The sequence below is a fragment of the Physeter macrocephalus genome, chromosome 14, assembly GCF_002837175.3.
Source record: "Physeter macrocephalus isolate SW-GA chromosome 14, ASM283717v5, whole genome shotgun sequence".
Lineage (NCBI taxonomy): Eukaryota > Metazoa > Chordata > Mammalia > Artiodactyla > Physeteridae > Physeter > Physeter macrocephalus.
In genome coordinates, this window is record NC_041227.1 from 22,858,313 (window position 1) to 22,871,990 (window position 13,678).

The window sequence follows — 13,678 nt, forward strand, 5'->3', positions numbered from 1 at the left end:
ACAAATATACTGATATCTGGCTTCCTTTGAAACGTCAGGAGCCCTGGTCCAGTGGGTCCAGGTTGATAACAGGCAGCCAACCTCTTCAACTGGGGCACGTGCTCTTTGGTCAGTTCCCACCCAGCCCATTTACCTGCCCAATCCCTGTGAGCATGTGGGTTTGTGACCTGTGATCTAAGGAAATCCTCACAATCCTTAAGGAGGTACTATCACCTCCGTTTTACAGATAAGGAAATGGAGGCACAGTTACACAGCCTCTAAGTGGTAAGGGTGAGATTCAAACCTGGGTGTGTCTCACTCCAAAGCCCATGCTCTTCTCACCACCAGGCCCTGCCACTCTGGGAGTTATTCCCTGCTTTGGGCCCCAATTTCCTCCTCTGCTAAATGGAGAGAATGATTTTTGCCCTGCGGAGGACCCTGTGAAGATCTTCAAGAGAGTAGAGAGGCGAGTACTGTATGAACTCTGGCAAGGCCTGCATGGAGAGCCCAGGGCTGGACACATGACCCTTGGCCAGGGGTGGAGGTAGGAACCCACCTTCTTGGGCAGGAAGTGGACCCCGACGGGATACTTGTCTGGGTGGGTCCACAGCTCAATCTGCGCCAGCACCTGGTTGGTGAAGGAGTTGCTCATCACGAAGCTAGGGTGGCCCATGGCGCAGCCCAGGTTGACCAGCCGGCCCTCGGCCAGAATGATGATGCGGCGCCCGTTCTTCAACAAGTAGCGGTCCACCTACAAGTGGGCAGCACAGCGGTAAGAGCTGGTGGGCACCGTTCCCAGCGTCCGCCCCTACCCTCATCCTACCCTCCTGTCCAGCAGGCCTCCCGACCTCCAGCAGGGCCCACAAACGGCCTGGACTGCCCCAGAACAACCCCCAGCACAGGGCCTGGCACACACAATTAATAAGAGCCAGTATATGTTATGCAACTCTGAGCAGCAGACCTCATAGGTCGGCTGTGAGAATTTAAAGAGCTGACATGTACAAGGCACGTAGTTTAAGTACTACGTATTAGCTAATGTTATTATTACTGGCACGTGCCCTGGGCTAAGAACATACATATAACCATATATACATATATATATAATATATATATAAAATTATCACATTTAATCCTACTAACAACCCTATAAATTAAATACTGCTATTACCCCATTCCACAGATAAAGAAACTGAAGTTGAAAAGGCTAAGTTCTTTGTCCAGAGCCACACATTACAAAGTGGCTGCAACATGAGCCTGGACAGTCTGAGGACAGATCCCACGTTCTCAATCACCATGCCTATAGTAACAAGGTGAATGCAGTGGTACTCAACCTTGGCTGCACATCAGAACTATCTTGGGACCTTTAAAACTGGGGATGCCTTGGCCTCACTCCAAGATTCCAATTTACGCAGCCCTGAAACCAGCCCCTCCCCCACCCATCCCACAGCCCAGGTTGCCAGAGCCTCGTCATCTGACTGCCTTGAAGGCCAGCCCACGTGCATGCCGCCCTCGGCGCTCCATCCACCAAGCCTGCTGGCAGGGCTGGGGCTTCTCACCTGGGGCTTGATGTTCACCTTCTCCACAGCGTTCTCGTTCAGCCATTTGACGTCAATCTCCACGTCAAAGTGTCCGATGTTACACACAATGGCGTCATCTTTCATCTGTTCAAAGTGCCTGTGAAGGAGCCCCAGCCTGTGACAGACTGTCAGGGACCAAGAGCAGCCGCAAGCCTGCCCCCTCCTTCACTCCCTGAGACCCCCCGCCTGGCGCCTACCGGCCGAGGATGATGTCAATACAGCCCGTGGTGGTGACAAAGATGTTGCCCTCCTGACAGGCCTCATCCATGATGGTCACCTCATAGCCTGTGTAGAGACAGTGTCTGTGCGAGTACATGCCCAAGTACTGGGCCTGCTTCTCAGTCAGCTTGGTCAGCTTCACATTCAACTTGCCCAGGTGGGCTTCAGCCACTGCTTCATCCAGCTTCTTGGGCAGGAAGTGGACCCCGACGGGATACTTGTCTGGGTGGGTCCACAGCGCAATCTGTGCCAGCACCAGGTTGGTGAAGGAGTTGCTCATCACAAAGCTGGGGTGGCCCATGGCACAGCCCAGGTTGACCAGCTGGCTCTCGGCCAGAATGATGATGCGGTGCCCGTTCTTCAACAAGTAGCAGTCCACCTGGGGCTTGATGTTCACCTCCACAGTGTTCTCATTCAGCCACTTGATGTCAATCTCCACGTCAAAGTGTCCAATGTTACACACAATGGCGTCATCCTTCATCTGCTCAAAGTGCTGGCCGAGGATGATGTCGATACAGCCCGTGGTGGTGACAAAGATGTTGCCCTCCTGACAGGCCTCATCCATGATGGTCACCTCATAGCCTGTGTAGAGACAGTGTCTGTGCGTCACCCAGGGTGGCCTTGCCCCCCCTCTGGCCCCAGTGGCTGACAACCAGCCTTCACCCTATCATACCCTCCATGGCAGCCTGAAGCGCATTGATGGGGTCGATCTCCGTGATGATGACGCGGGCCCCGAAGCCCCTCAGGGCCTGGGCACAGCCCTTGCCCACGTCGCCATAGCCCGCTACCACCGCCACCTTGCCCGCAATCATCACGTCCGTGGCCCGCTTGATGCCATCTATGAGGGACTCCCGGCAGCCATAGAGGTTGTCAAACTTGCTCTGAAAGGAGAGGGGGCAAGGCGGCTACGGGGGCAGGCAAGGCCCTGGGGCCTCAGACCCGCTCTCAACATCTCAGCCTGGTGGGCCTTGGGCTGATCACCTCCTAGGACTTCTCCCCACCAGCTAATGTGCTCATGTGCCCCTTGCCCTGCTCAGTCCCACGATTTTCCCCCTGGCCTTTCTCTGCCAGTCCAGAAGGCTTCCTGTGGATCAACTATGAGAGACTGCCCGGTCAAAGAATCTGCTTCACGTTAAACCTCTTGATGCCCAGCTCTGAAGCTCACTGCACAGTTCTTTGCCTCTTTACTGCCTTTGATGCTTTGCCTCATTACCCTAAGTCTACAACCCCTTTCCCCCCTCAAATGAGGGCTAAGCCCCTAGCCTGCAGCCTTCCCAGGGGACCTTCTGCAGGGCCTACTCCTGAGCTGCTCTGGGAACCAACAGCTGGAGCCATCACTGCCCCACAGGCTCACCTTGGTGACAGAGTCGTTGACGTTGATGGCAGGCACCTTCAGGATCCCGCTGGCCATCATCTTGTACAGGTTGTGGACCCCCGTTGTGGTCTCTTCGGAGATGCCTCGGATGCCTGAACAAGAGAGGAGGGGATGAATTTCAGGCCAGGAAGGAGTGGCCCAAGGGACAGGGTGGCCTCTGAGATGAAACTCCAAGAGCCTCAGAGAGCCCACAACTGAACTCACCCAAATTCCTCATCTTTGCCTCCTAAAGCCGCTCCTCCTTCTGGGTTCCTATCTCTGTAACGGACACCACAGTCCACCTAATCACCTAGGCCAGCATGAGGAAGGAGCCACTACCATCACCAGGCCTAACGATTCTACCTCCCAACAACTCCCGAACTCTCCACTTGCACTGTCATGCCCTAGCCCCTGCCACCGTCATCGCTTGCCTGTCCCAGCCACAACTCATCCTCTACACAGCAGCCATTTTTAACATGTACATTTGCAGGGAAGTCTTTTCAGTACCATCCAATTACTTCCCTTTACTCTCAGGATCAAGCCAAACTCTCTTCTCAGTCTATTCTACTAAGTCTTTACACATCTGATCTTCACTAAAGCTCCAGCCACAACCTGAAATTCTCCCCAGTGAAGGAAGCTGTCATGCTGGCTAACTTTCTGTTTCAAGAATGGTCTATCCTTTCCTGCCTCAGGGCCTTTGCACTCACTACCCCTACTTTCCTCCCCACCGCTTTTAACAAAGCTGACATCTTCCCAGCTGTTCTCAGCCCTGGCCTTGGCTTGCCCTTGGGCCATCATCTCAGCCAGGCCTCCCCTAGCCACCCAGCCCCGAAGCTGGGCCCCAGCACGCCTACAGGAGCCTGCTGTTCTCCCATCTTCCATAGAATCTGCTGCTCGAGGCACTGGGAGTCCTGCCAGGCCTGCTGCTTTCATGTGGGCAAGCAGGCCCCGTTTAAACCACTAGCACCCAGCCCACCCACCCGTCCTACTCACCCAACAGGAGCTGTGGGTACTTGGTGTGGATGAGGTTGGTGAGGTCACCACCATCGTCCAGAATCATGTTGAGGGGCCCGTCCTTGAAGTACAGCGTCTGCTCAATGCACCACAGATATTCCTCGTCCGTTTCACCCTTCCAGGCATACACTGGAGAGTGAGTGGCACATCAGGGCCTGGCCCTCCCCACTGGCACTTGCTCCAGGGACCCACCTGGATAGAGCCAATACTAACTCCTTCCTAATTCCCATCCCCTGCCACCTCTAGCACCTCTGAGGACTCAGCAATGTTAAGAACACAACTTGGAGCCAGAGAAATCTGAATGCAAATCCTGGTTCTGCACTCACCAGCTGTGTGACTTTGGGAAAATCACTGCACCTCTCTGAGCCTCAGTTTCCTCATCTATAATAGTATGGATTATGAGACAGAGGCCAAGTACAGACCCCCCCCCCCATATATAGGTATCTGGAAATAATTATTTCCTTTCCTACCTCTTCTGTCTGGGCCCCCAACCCAGTGACCAGGGCTCCTACCCACAATGCCTACTGCTAGGATGGAGGTGCACAGGGGCAGGAAGCCACACTCAGGTGGACCCAAGCGAGACAAGATCCAAGATTCATTATGCACTGAAAGGACTTGATGGGCCAGCAGTCTCTGTGGTAGGTTATCCTAGGCAAAGTCTGGCCAAAAACTACTAACAGCAGCTACCATGTATGGAGCACTTTCTCTGTGCCAGACATTACTCTAACTGCTTCACGTCCCATCTCATTTTTCCTCACAGAAACCCTGTGAGGCAGCCATTACCATCATCATCACTTACAGATGCCCAGAGAGGGGCTAAGATGTGCCCAGATCACTCAGCATGGCATTCCTGAGCAGGCATCAGAACCCAGGGCTCCTGGGAATTCGAGGGCAGACCAGTGGTTAGGACTCTGCACTTCCACTGCTAGGGGCCCAGGTTTGATCCCTGGTCAGGGAATTAAGATCTCGCAAGCCGCACGGCGCAGCCAAAAAAAAAGAACCCAGGGCTCCTGACTGCCAGCCCAGGCTCCTCGCATCATATGGTACAACTGAGACACAGGTGTGGGGCTCCCATGAACCTCCTATGAGCAAAGGACACCCGCCAAAGCAGGGCCAGCTTCTCCTCCCCCAAACTGGGGCAGACAATGGTATTAAAAACAAAACCTTTCCCAGAAAAGGGCCATGGAGCCCAAACTAGGCTGAGGAGTTGGGGACAGACCGATCCAGCCTTGGTCAGTCTCTGGAGAGGTCCTCCCCCACTCCTCACCCTCCACCTGTGGCTGGTTCAAAGGAACTGTGAATGTTCTATTTCATCATCATCAGAGCTAACCACTGCCCTCCTCAAGCCCAGGCAGACTTGTGCCTATTTCCCCAGCAGCTTGTGAGAAAGTCTTTCCTCTTTGGTCCTGGTATTTCCCCAGCGCCCTAGACCATCAGATACTATGCAATGGACCTCTGGGACTTTTTTTCTGCCCAGTATCCCTCCCTGATTCTTTCGGAAACAGACCCACATCATTACTTTAAAGAATTTCCCCTCTTCGACATCATGTGGTTCCCAATCATTAGATCCCACCCTTCCTGATCACATGACTTGAACTGGGCAAGTAAGTGCCTTCAATAGGATTTTAGATGACAGTTGGACAAAACAGTTCTTTCCAATGGGTCACTAGGCTAGGATTCTGTGGCCATGACTCCTCTCCTCTACCGCAGGGAAGTCTGTAGCAGTAAAAGTCAGTGAAGCAAACAGGGAAAAGCAGAGCCACTTCATGCATTCCTGCATCCCCCAGCAGCAAGCTGGCCTCACCTGGAATGCCAGCCTTGGCAATGGCAGCTGCTGCATGGTCCTGGGTGGAGAAGATATTGCAGCTGGACCACCGCACCTGAAAGAGCCAGCAAAACAGGACTGGTCACAGACAGTTCAGAAGACCAAGGTCACTGGACAGGGATAAGAAAAAGCCCTGGAGCTAGGGCCGAGAGGCTCGGGATCTACATGCAGCCAGTTCTGCAACCTCAGGCTGGGTTGCAAATGGCAACCAGTGGATGGGAGTGGATGGGAGCCAGAGCACTGACAAGACCCAAATTATGTTAAAACATGGCTCTGCTGTGTGGAAGGGAAAAGGCTCCGCACAGAAGCAAGGAGACAAGGGCAGAAGCTGTTGTTAGAGTTCAGACAAGAAATGCACCTCTAGCAGTGGAGGTGATGATGCGTGTACTTTGAGGGCCGAGCTGACAGGATTTGCTGCAGGGTTCGTTGTTGGAGTAAGAGAGCAAGAGGAGTCAGGGACGACCCCAGGTTCTTGAACTGAGAGGGCCTGTAAGGCTGAAGTCTGCATCTGCCTACACGGGGAAGCCTCCAAGAAGAGAAGGAAATCATGAGTTCCTTTGGACATGTTGAGACTGAGATGTCAATCAGATCTCCAAGTGGAGGTGATACCATCAGCTGCTGGGTATACAAGTCTGGAGTTCCAGGGAGAAGTCCAGGCTAGTACATATAACTGGGAGTCATCACCATCTAGACAGTATTTAAAGCCATAAAATCAGATTGCCAAGAGTGTGAGTGTAGAAAAGAAAGAAGAGGTGCAAGGACTGAACCCTGGTGTGTTCTGTAGCTAGCTTTTGCTGCTCTGCCCTGCCCCCTGCTTTGGGAAACATCTTGCCCCCAGAGAAGTTGGAAGAGCTGCAATCATTGGTACACATAACCCAGGCTGAACCAATCAGAGCGTGCCATCCTTCCAGCAGCCATGATTGGCCAAGGGCAGGCACATGACCCCAGGAAGGCGTAGGAGAGCCAGTCCTCGGACGACTCAGTAGGACGCCGGGCTTGAGTTTTTCCTATCAGAGCTCCCCAGTCAGGAGAATGTTAACTGAGGGAAGTCAGACACCGTCTTCCCAGCGAGAGAAAATCTGCAGAACAGTCATGACAAATGGAGGTGGGGGGTACTGTGACAAGGCTGTAACTGGAGCCCCTGCTGGGCCTGAGGGGGCACAAGACTGGAGTTCCCCACTGCACAAGAACTGCTGCTGCGGGCCTCACCTCAGCACCCAGGGCAACGAGGGTCTCAATGAGGACAGCTGTCTCCACGGTCATGTGCAGGCAGCCGGCAATGCGGGCGCCCTTCAGTGGTTTGGAAGCCGAGTACATCTCCCGCATGCGCATCAGGCCCGGCATCTCATTCTCTGCGAGGTCCAGGGCCTTGCGCCCCCAGGCGGCCAGGCCGATGTCAGCTGTAGGGGCAGGATGGATGGGAGTTCGTGAGCCACCTCATCCCACGAACCACAAAGCACCGCCACTCAGCACTCATCCACTTGCGGACTCGAAGCACTAGACTGGGTAATCTGGTCACTGCACTCTCTCACTCATGCAACAGGGATTTATGGAGCCAGGGCAGTCAAAAAAGAAAGACATGGTGGTCCCTGCCAGTAACCACAGCTTACTTACAGCCTTGTGGGAGAACACATTTAATCAAAGAAGCACACAGGACCATGAATATTACAACACAGGTAAGTGCCCCCTTGAAAAATAGCTATCAGCCTATATATACCTCCTGCTACCCTTTCTGCTGCCACCTACCAACGTCCTCATTCCCTAAAGATTTTAGCTCCTAGCTCTCCACATTCCTAGTCATCACTCTTGGTGATCTCATCACTCATAAATGATATAATCTAACACCTCGGACTCGGCACAGCTCCTTGATCTCCTTGAAGATACAAAAATGCTTCTCCAGTCCTAATGTTTCTCTCCACATGGAGGGAACTCATCTGTGTAACTAACACTCTGGGCCTCTCTCTGCCCCAGGGGAGGTGGAGTGACTTGTCTAACTAGTAAACTTAGGAGGAAGAAACTGGGCATGCGCAGTTCAGGTCTCCCTTCTTTTGCAAGCAAGCAGCAGCCAACCTACCTGCAGGAAGTGTGTTCTACATAGAGACCTACCCAGGCCCGCCCTGCCTGTAACTGGTGGGTTAACTGCTGAATTTTTGGGTTCAGTTAGCATGATCATTGGGACTTTGACACTAATCTACATTCTCTGGCTTAGATGTTATTAGTCATCCCTTGGTCTCTACAGCGGATTGGTTCCGGGAATGCCTGTGGATACCAAAATTTTTGGACGCTCAAGTCCCTTATATAAAATGGCATAGTACAATGAATACTACTCCTCTCCCTTATAATCTCACCCTCCCTCCCCTGCCACACTAACCCATTCTCAAGGTCAGTCCCTAGGTCAGTGTTGCAAACTTCCCTGATAAGGGTCATCTGGCATGCTTACAAATATCCCCTGGGGAATCAAATTAAGTAGGTCTAGGATGGGGCCTGGAACTCCTCGTGATTTTTATCTTTAGGGGAGCTTAGATCCTGCCAATCACCCAAAAGGGGTGGTGGGTGGGAGGGAAAGGACTATTGAGAATTTAGTAATAAATAATAAAACCAACTAAGTCACTCTGCTTCCTACTGTACATCTAAACAACTTCACAGATGAAATATACCCCCCCATGGGAGGGACTACTCCCACTGTGCCTCAACACACACCTACTCCACCGCTGCCCACTTTGGCAGGCCATCACCCATGATACTCTCCCTTGGAAATCTTGATTTCAAGCAACCGACTCTGGCCATGTCCCACCTTTCCAATACTCTCTGTCTAGAGCCCAAACTCCAATAAAGCTGCTACGGGTCAGGTCAGAACCTTTAATCCATTTATCCTACCGATTATCACTGTCCCTCACTGCACCCTTCATGTTCTCAATATCTTCCACAATTTAGATTCCACTGTCCCTTCTACCCTCTTGTTCTCTGAGAACTCCTCAGCAAAACTCCCACCCTGGTTAAACCCAGCCCTCCACTGCACCCAAGTCATTGAGCCCAGCAGGAGGAAAATGATGACCACACCAAAGGTTTCATTTATTAAGACCACAAATATCAGGGGACACTCCAGCAATCCTATTACATCTTCTTAGTAAATTTACCACCTTTTCCACCCCAAACTTCTAACCTTTCCTCATCAACTGACGACCTCACTTCACAATTCATGGAGAAGAATTCAGAACTATGCCACTCTTCCTCCAGGGAATCCACTAGTCCTCCTCACATGTAGTTACAGACCAGGCATTCCTTTGTTACAATAGACAGAGCTGTCTCTGCTCTGTGGGGCCTGATCCCATATCGTTTTACCTCCTTGATGACTTCACTACTCCACTAAAACTGCTCTTCTCAAGGTCTCTGTAAGGCCTAATCCCCATAACTAATGGTCAATTACCTATGTTCATGTTTCTCCCTGCAGCACGAATAGCACTAAGTACTCTCTCCTTCTGAAACCCTTTCTTTGCTTGGCTTCTATGCCTGTCTTTCTGTGGCTTCCCTACCACCTTCCTGGCTCCTCTTCCTGTTACAGACTCTAAAGTTTGGAAGCCCTCAGGGCTTCATCATCTCCCTCTTCTCTCCTACCAGATGAGCTCATCCCATTTTATGGCTTGAAATACCTTTTCTATGGAAATGTCTCCCACACATTCATTTCCAGCCCAATCTTCTCCCCTGAACTTGAGACTCATATAATCCAACTGCCTATTCAGCATCACAATTTGGATGCCCAACTGAATTATGTGTCAAGTTTGAGCCCTCGCGACTCCTTGCCCTCACCCCCAAACTTGTCACTTCCCAAATCTTCCCATTTTAGGAAATGAAACCACCATTCGACCAGCTGCTCCAGCCAAAAACTTACGATTTCTTGATTTCTCTTTCTCCCGTGCACCTCCTTTCAACCCATCAGCACACTGTTGGCTCAACATCCCAAATACAAGCAATCCAACAGCATCTCACCACCTTGGATCACTGAAGCCACCTCCTCACTGGTCTCCCTGCTCCCACGTACTATTCTCCCCACAGAAGTCAGAGAAACAAACTTTTCAATTTTCAAATATATCACCTCCATTCTTCTGCTCAAGTAAAAAACAAGCCAACATCCAATGGCTTCCCCTTAACCATGAATAAAATCCTAACTCATCACATGGCTTTAGGGTCCTACCCAGGTGACTGCCCACCCTTCTCCCCCATCTCTCCACCCTCTTCTCCCCCTCTCTAGTTGCTCAACCACACGAACCTCCAAGTGAGCTAAACTCATTCCCACCTCAGGGCTTTAACCAAGCAGCTCTCTTACCCTGGAAGGCTCCTCCCCGAGCACCTGATACAGTACCTGGCACACACCAGGGGTTTCAACAAAAACCTGGAAACAGGAAAGAACTTGGTATATTGTTGCTGGAGGAACAGAGTGTGCCAGGGTGACTCTAGTAGAGGGAGTAAGATGATGAATCAGGAGGACTTTATTCCTGTTGAGTTTTAAGGGTAGTATCATGACCAGACCTTTTTGTCTTCTGAAAAGCCCTCTTTGGTTGCTGCATGTATCTGTGGAGCAAGAGACCCGGGGAGACCTGTGAGGAGGGAGACCAGGACTGGGGTGGTGGCCATGGAGACAGAGAATTGGGCAGATCTCCTCACTTATAAAATGGAGACAATATTACTATATTATCCGTATGCATGTCTGTCCCACCCTCATCCTTGAGTCACCCTTGTATCTCTAGTGCCCAGCTGGGCCTGGCAGAGAAGGGGTCCACAAATGTTTACCAACCACACCTGTTGTTAGGACTGAATGAGAGAAGGTCCACGGAAGGGGCTGGCACAAGACAGGGTTTAGCAAAAAAGAAACAAATCTGAACCTAGTCCAACTCCCAACATTTACCTATGAGGAAAGGCTCAGAGAAGGGTTTGCCCCAGGTTCCACAGCCAGTCAATGGCAGAGGCAGGACTGGTGGCCAGGGAGGGCTAGAGCCAGAGGCTCCTGGGAGGGGCACAGCAGTAGTGGACAATGGTTCCTGTCCTATCCTAAGCTTCACCCCCTCTGCCACCACCTGTCCCTCTAGCCAAAAAGAACTCTTTCACTGCCCTCAGGACAGCTGTGTCAGCCCTGGTGTTTTCGTGGGTCCCTCAACTCCAAGGGCACAGGAGGGTCTGGCACTCAAGCTCTGGGGGTTTTGGTGCCCAGGAGAGCTGAGGACTTGCAGAGGTTGCAGTAACACCTGTCCCAGGACAAGCTAAGAGGCATAATAGCAAAACCCTCTCTGAGCCTCAGTTTCTTCATCTGTAAAGTGGGAATAATCATCCCTAACCTTCTATGAGCCCTGAGGATTAAAGAAGATGCCATATGGGCAAGGTCGGGCACACTGTGCCCTCCCTGATGGAGGCGTCCTTCCTCCAACCCTACCTAGCCAAGCTCCTCCACTTCCAAATGCAGCCTTATCTGCTGCCACACAACCCAAAGCCCTCAACCCTAACCCATCCAACTCTCCACAGTGTAACATGTCCCCATTCCAGTTCTGCCACTGGACCTTGACTTAATCTTTCTGGGCTTCAGTTTCATCCACACAATAGGGACCATAACCTACTCTGGCCTGCTACTTGATAAACTACTATTGATAGGTTGTTATTTTCCACAGTCTTTGCAAGTCACTTCCTGTTAGGACTTCAGTTTCTTCCTCTTTATCATGAGATAAAGTCCACCTCTAAAGATCATTCTGTAATGTAAATGTAAATCCTCAGATACATAGCAAGGGCTCCATGAATGATACTTTTCTCCAGGTTGAATGTTGTCTTGAATTTACTTTCAAAATTGCTAGCCAGGCTGAACTGGTTTTTGCTAAAAGGTCTTTAGGGTTATTCCAAATGTGTTCACTTATATACAGTGGTGAAAAGGTGGGCACAGCCTGGGTTCATATCCTGCTCCACCACCTCCCAGCTGTAAAAATGTGAGCAAGTTACCTTTTTTCCTGGGTTTCAGTAAACCCATCATAAAATGAGAAAGTAATAGTCCCTACCCTAAAAACCCATTAGAATAAAATGAATTAATCTATAATAAACATAGAAGGCAATGCCCATTCCATAGTAAACGCCAACTATCAGTGTATCAGCTTCAATCCATAGAACAGCAGGAAGAATTTTTCTAACCACTCCAAAATTACTTCGAGAGTCTCTGTATGACTGTACCTTCTGGCCAGGTGGGTGACCCCAAGAGGTTGAGTAACAAGCCCAAAGTCCCTGGTAAGTGGACTAGCCCGGCCTCGGGCTGAGTCTCCAGGCCTCTCCCCACGTGCCCTTCGGGGCCCCAGTGCCCTCGCCTTCCCTGTAGGAGGCCCAGAGAGGGTGGGCACTTGCCCGGGACCACCAAGTTAGCCAAGGAGCCGGTCCAGGCCCAGGAGGCAGGATCCAGGCCCCCTAGTGTAGGTCCTGGCAGGTGCCACTGGTCCTAGGCCATGGCCAGGTGCGCGCTGCCCGCCTGCCCCAGGCGGCTGTGGCGGAACACGCCGCCAGTTCGCCGCTCCGCGGGCCTCGCTGCTGCACCGGCCTCGCGGGGCACGCCGGGACGCATAGTCCGCGGCCACCTCCGAAGACCCGCTCGCAGCAGCGGGAGAACTCCAACCCCCAGACGGCCTCGCGCGGCCAAGACCGCCCTGTGCCGGCGATTCAAGGGGGTCCTTCAGAGCGCCCCGGGTCGGCTCCGCGGCAGCCGCCCCAACAGGCCCCCAGCGGAGGCGGAGCAGACGCGGCCGACTGCACGTCCTGGAACTCACCGACTTTGTAAGGCAGCTTGTCCGACATGCCGGCGGCGTTTCCGCACGGAGTGATGGACACGGGCGAAGGGTGCCGAGCCGCAGGCTGGGGACTGAAGCGGGGCTGGCGGCGCCGGGTAAGGACCTGCGTGTGGCGCCGGCGCCTTTAAATATCTTCCCCTTGCTTGCATATTCATGAGTCCCGCTGGAGCTGAGCCGTAGGGGCGGGGCAAACGCAGGGGGGCGGGGCTGGAGTGGACTTTGGTCCCTGCTGAGCAGTTTTTTTCCCATGCGGTCCTTCCACCTCCCGCCCTGGGCAGCGAAGGGAGATCGGGGATAGGCCTGAGAACTAACTCGAGGCCGTTCTTTCTTTAATTCATTAAACCAGTGAAACCGATGTCAAAACCGGGTGAAACAAATTCCAACCAGTTCACTTCCCCAAACCTCAGTTTCTTCTTCAGTAAAGTGGGCAGAATGATACCTACCATACAGATTCTAAGTTGCAATATGTCAAGTTCCTAACACATCCTAGACCTTCCACCCTCCTCCCACTATCCTGAGTTTTGTTTGTTTGTTTTTTTTTAATTTTTTTTTTTTTTTTATTACGCGGGCCTCTCACTATTGTGGCCTCTCCCGTTGCGGAGCACAGGCAATTCATTAAACCAGTGAAACCGATGTCAAAACCGGGTGAAACAAATTCCAACCAGTTCACTTCCCCAAACCTCAGTTTCTTCTTCAGTAAAGTGGGCAGAATGATACCTACCATACAGATTCTAAGTTGCAATATGTCAAGTTCCTAACACATCCTAGACCTTCCACCCTCCTCCCACTATCCTGAGTTTTGTTTGTTTTTTTTTTTTTAATTTTTTTTTTTTTTTTTAGTACGCGGGCCTCTCACTATTGTGGCCTCTCCCGTTGCGGAGCACAGGCTCCGGACGCGCAG

General features: G+C 51.9%; 1 protein-coding gene across 1 annotated transcript; it reads right to left on the minus strand.

Moving 5' to 3' along the window:
• Positions 1–277: 277 nt before the first annotated feature.
• On the minus strand, positions 278–12,880 carry AHCY (adenosylhomocysteinase). The gene is made up of 9 exons (XM_055090909.1): positions 12,757–12,880; positions 7,178–7,368; positions 5,948–6,023; positions 4,123–4,272; positions 3,130–3,242; positions 2,449–2,656; positions 1,754–1,841; positions 1,536–1,653; positions 278–730 (listed from the first exon to the last, which is right to left on the minus strand). Exons 1-9 carry the CDS (start codon positions 12,782–12,784, stop codon positions 278–280), a joined length of 1,425 nt encoding a protein of 474 aa, XP_054946884.1. The 5' UTR covers positions 12,785–12,880.
• Between the last annotated feature and the right edge of the window lie 798 nt (positions 12,881–13,678).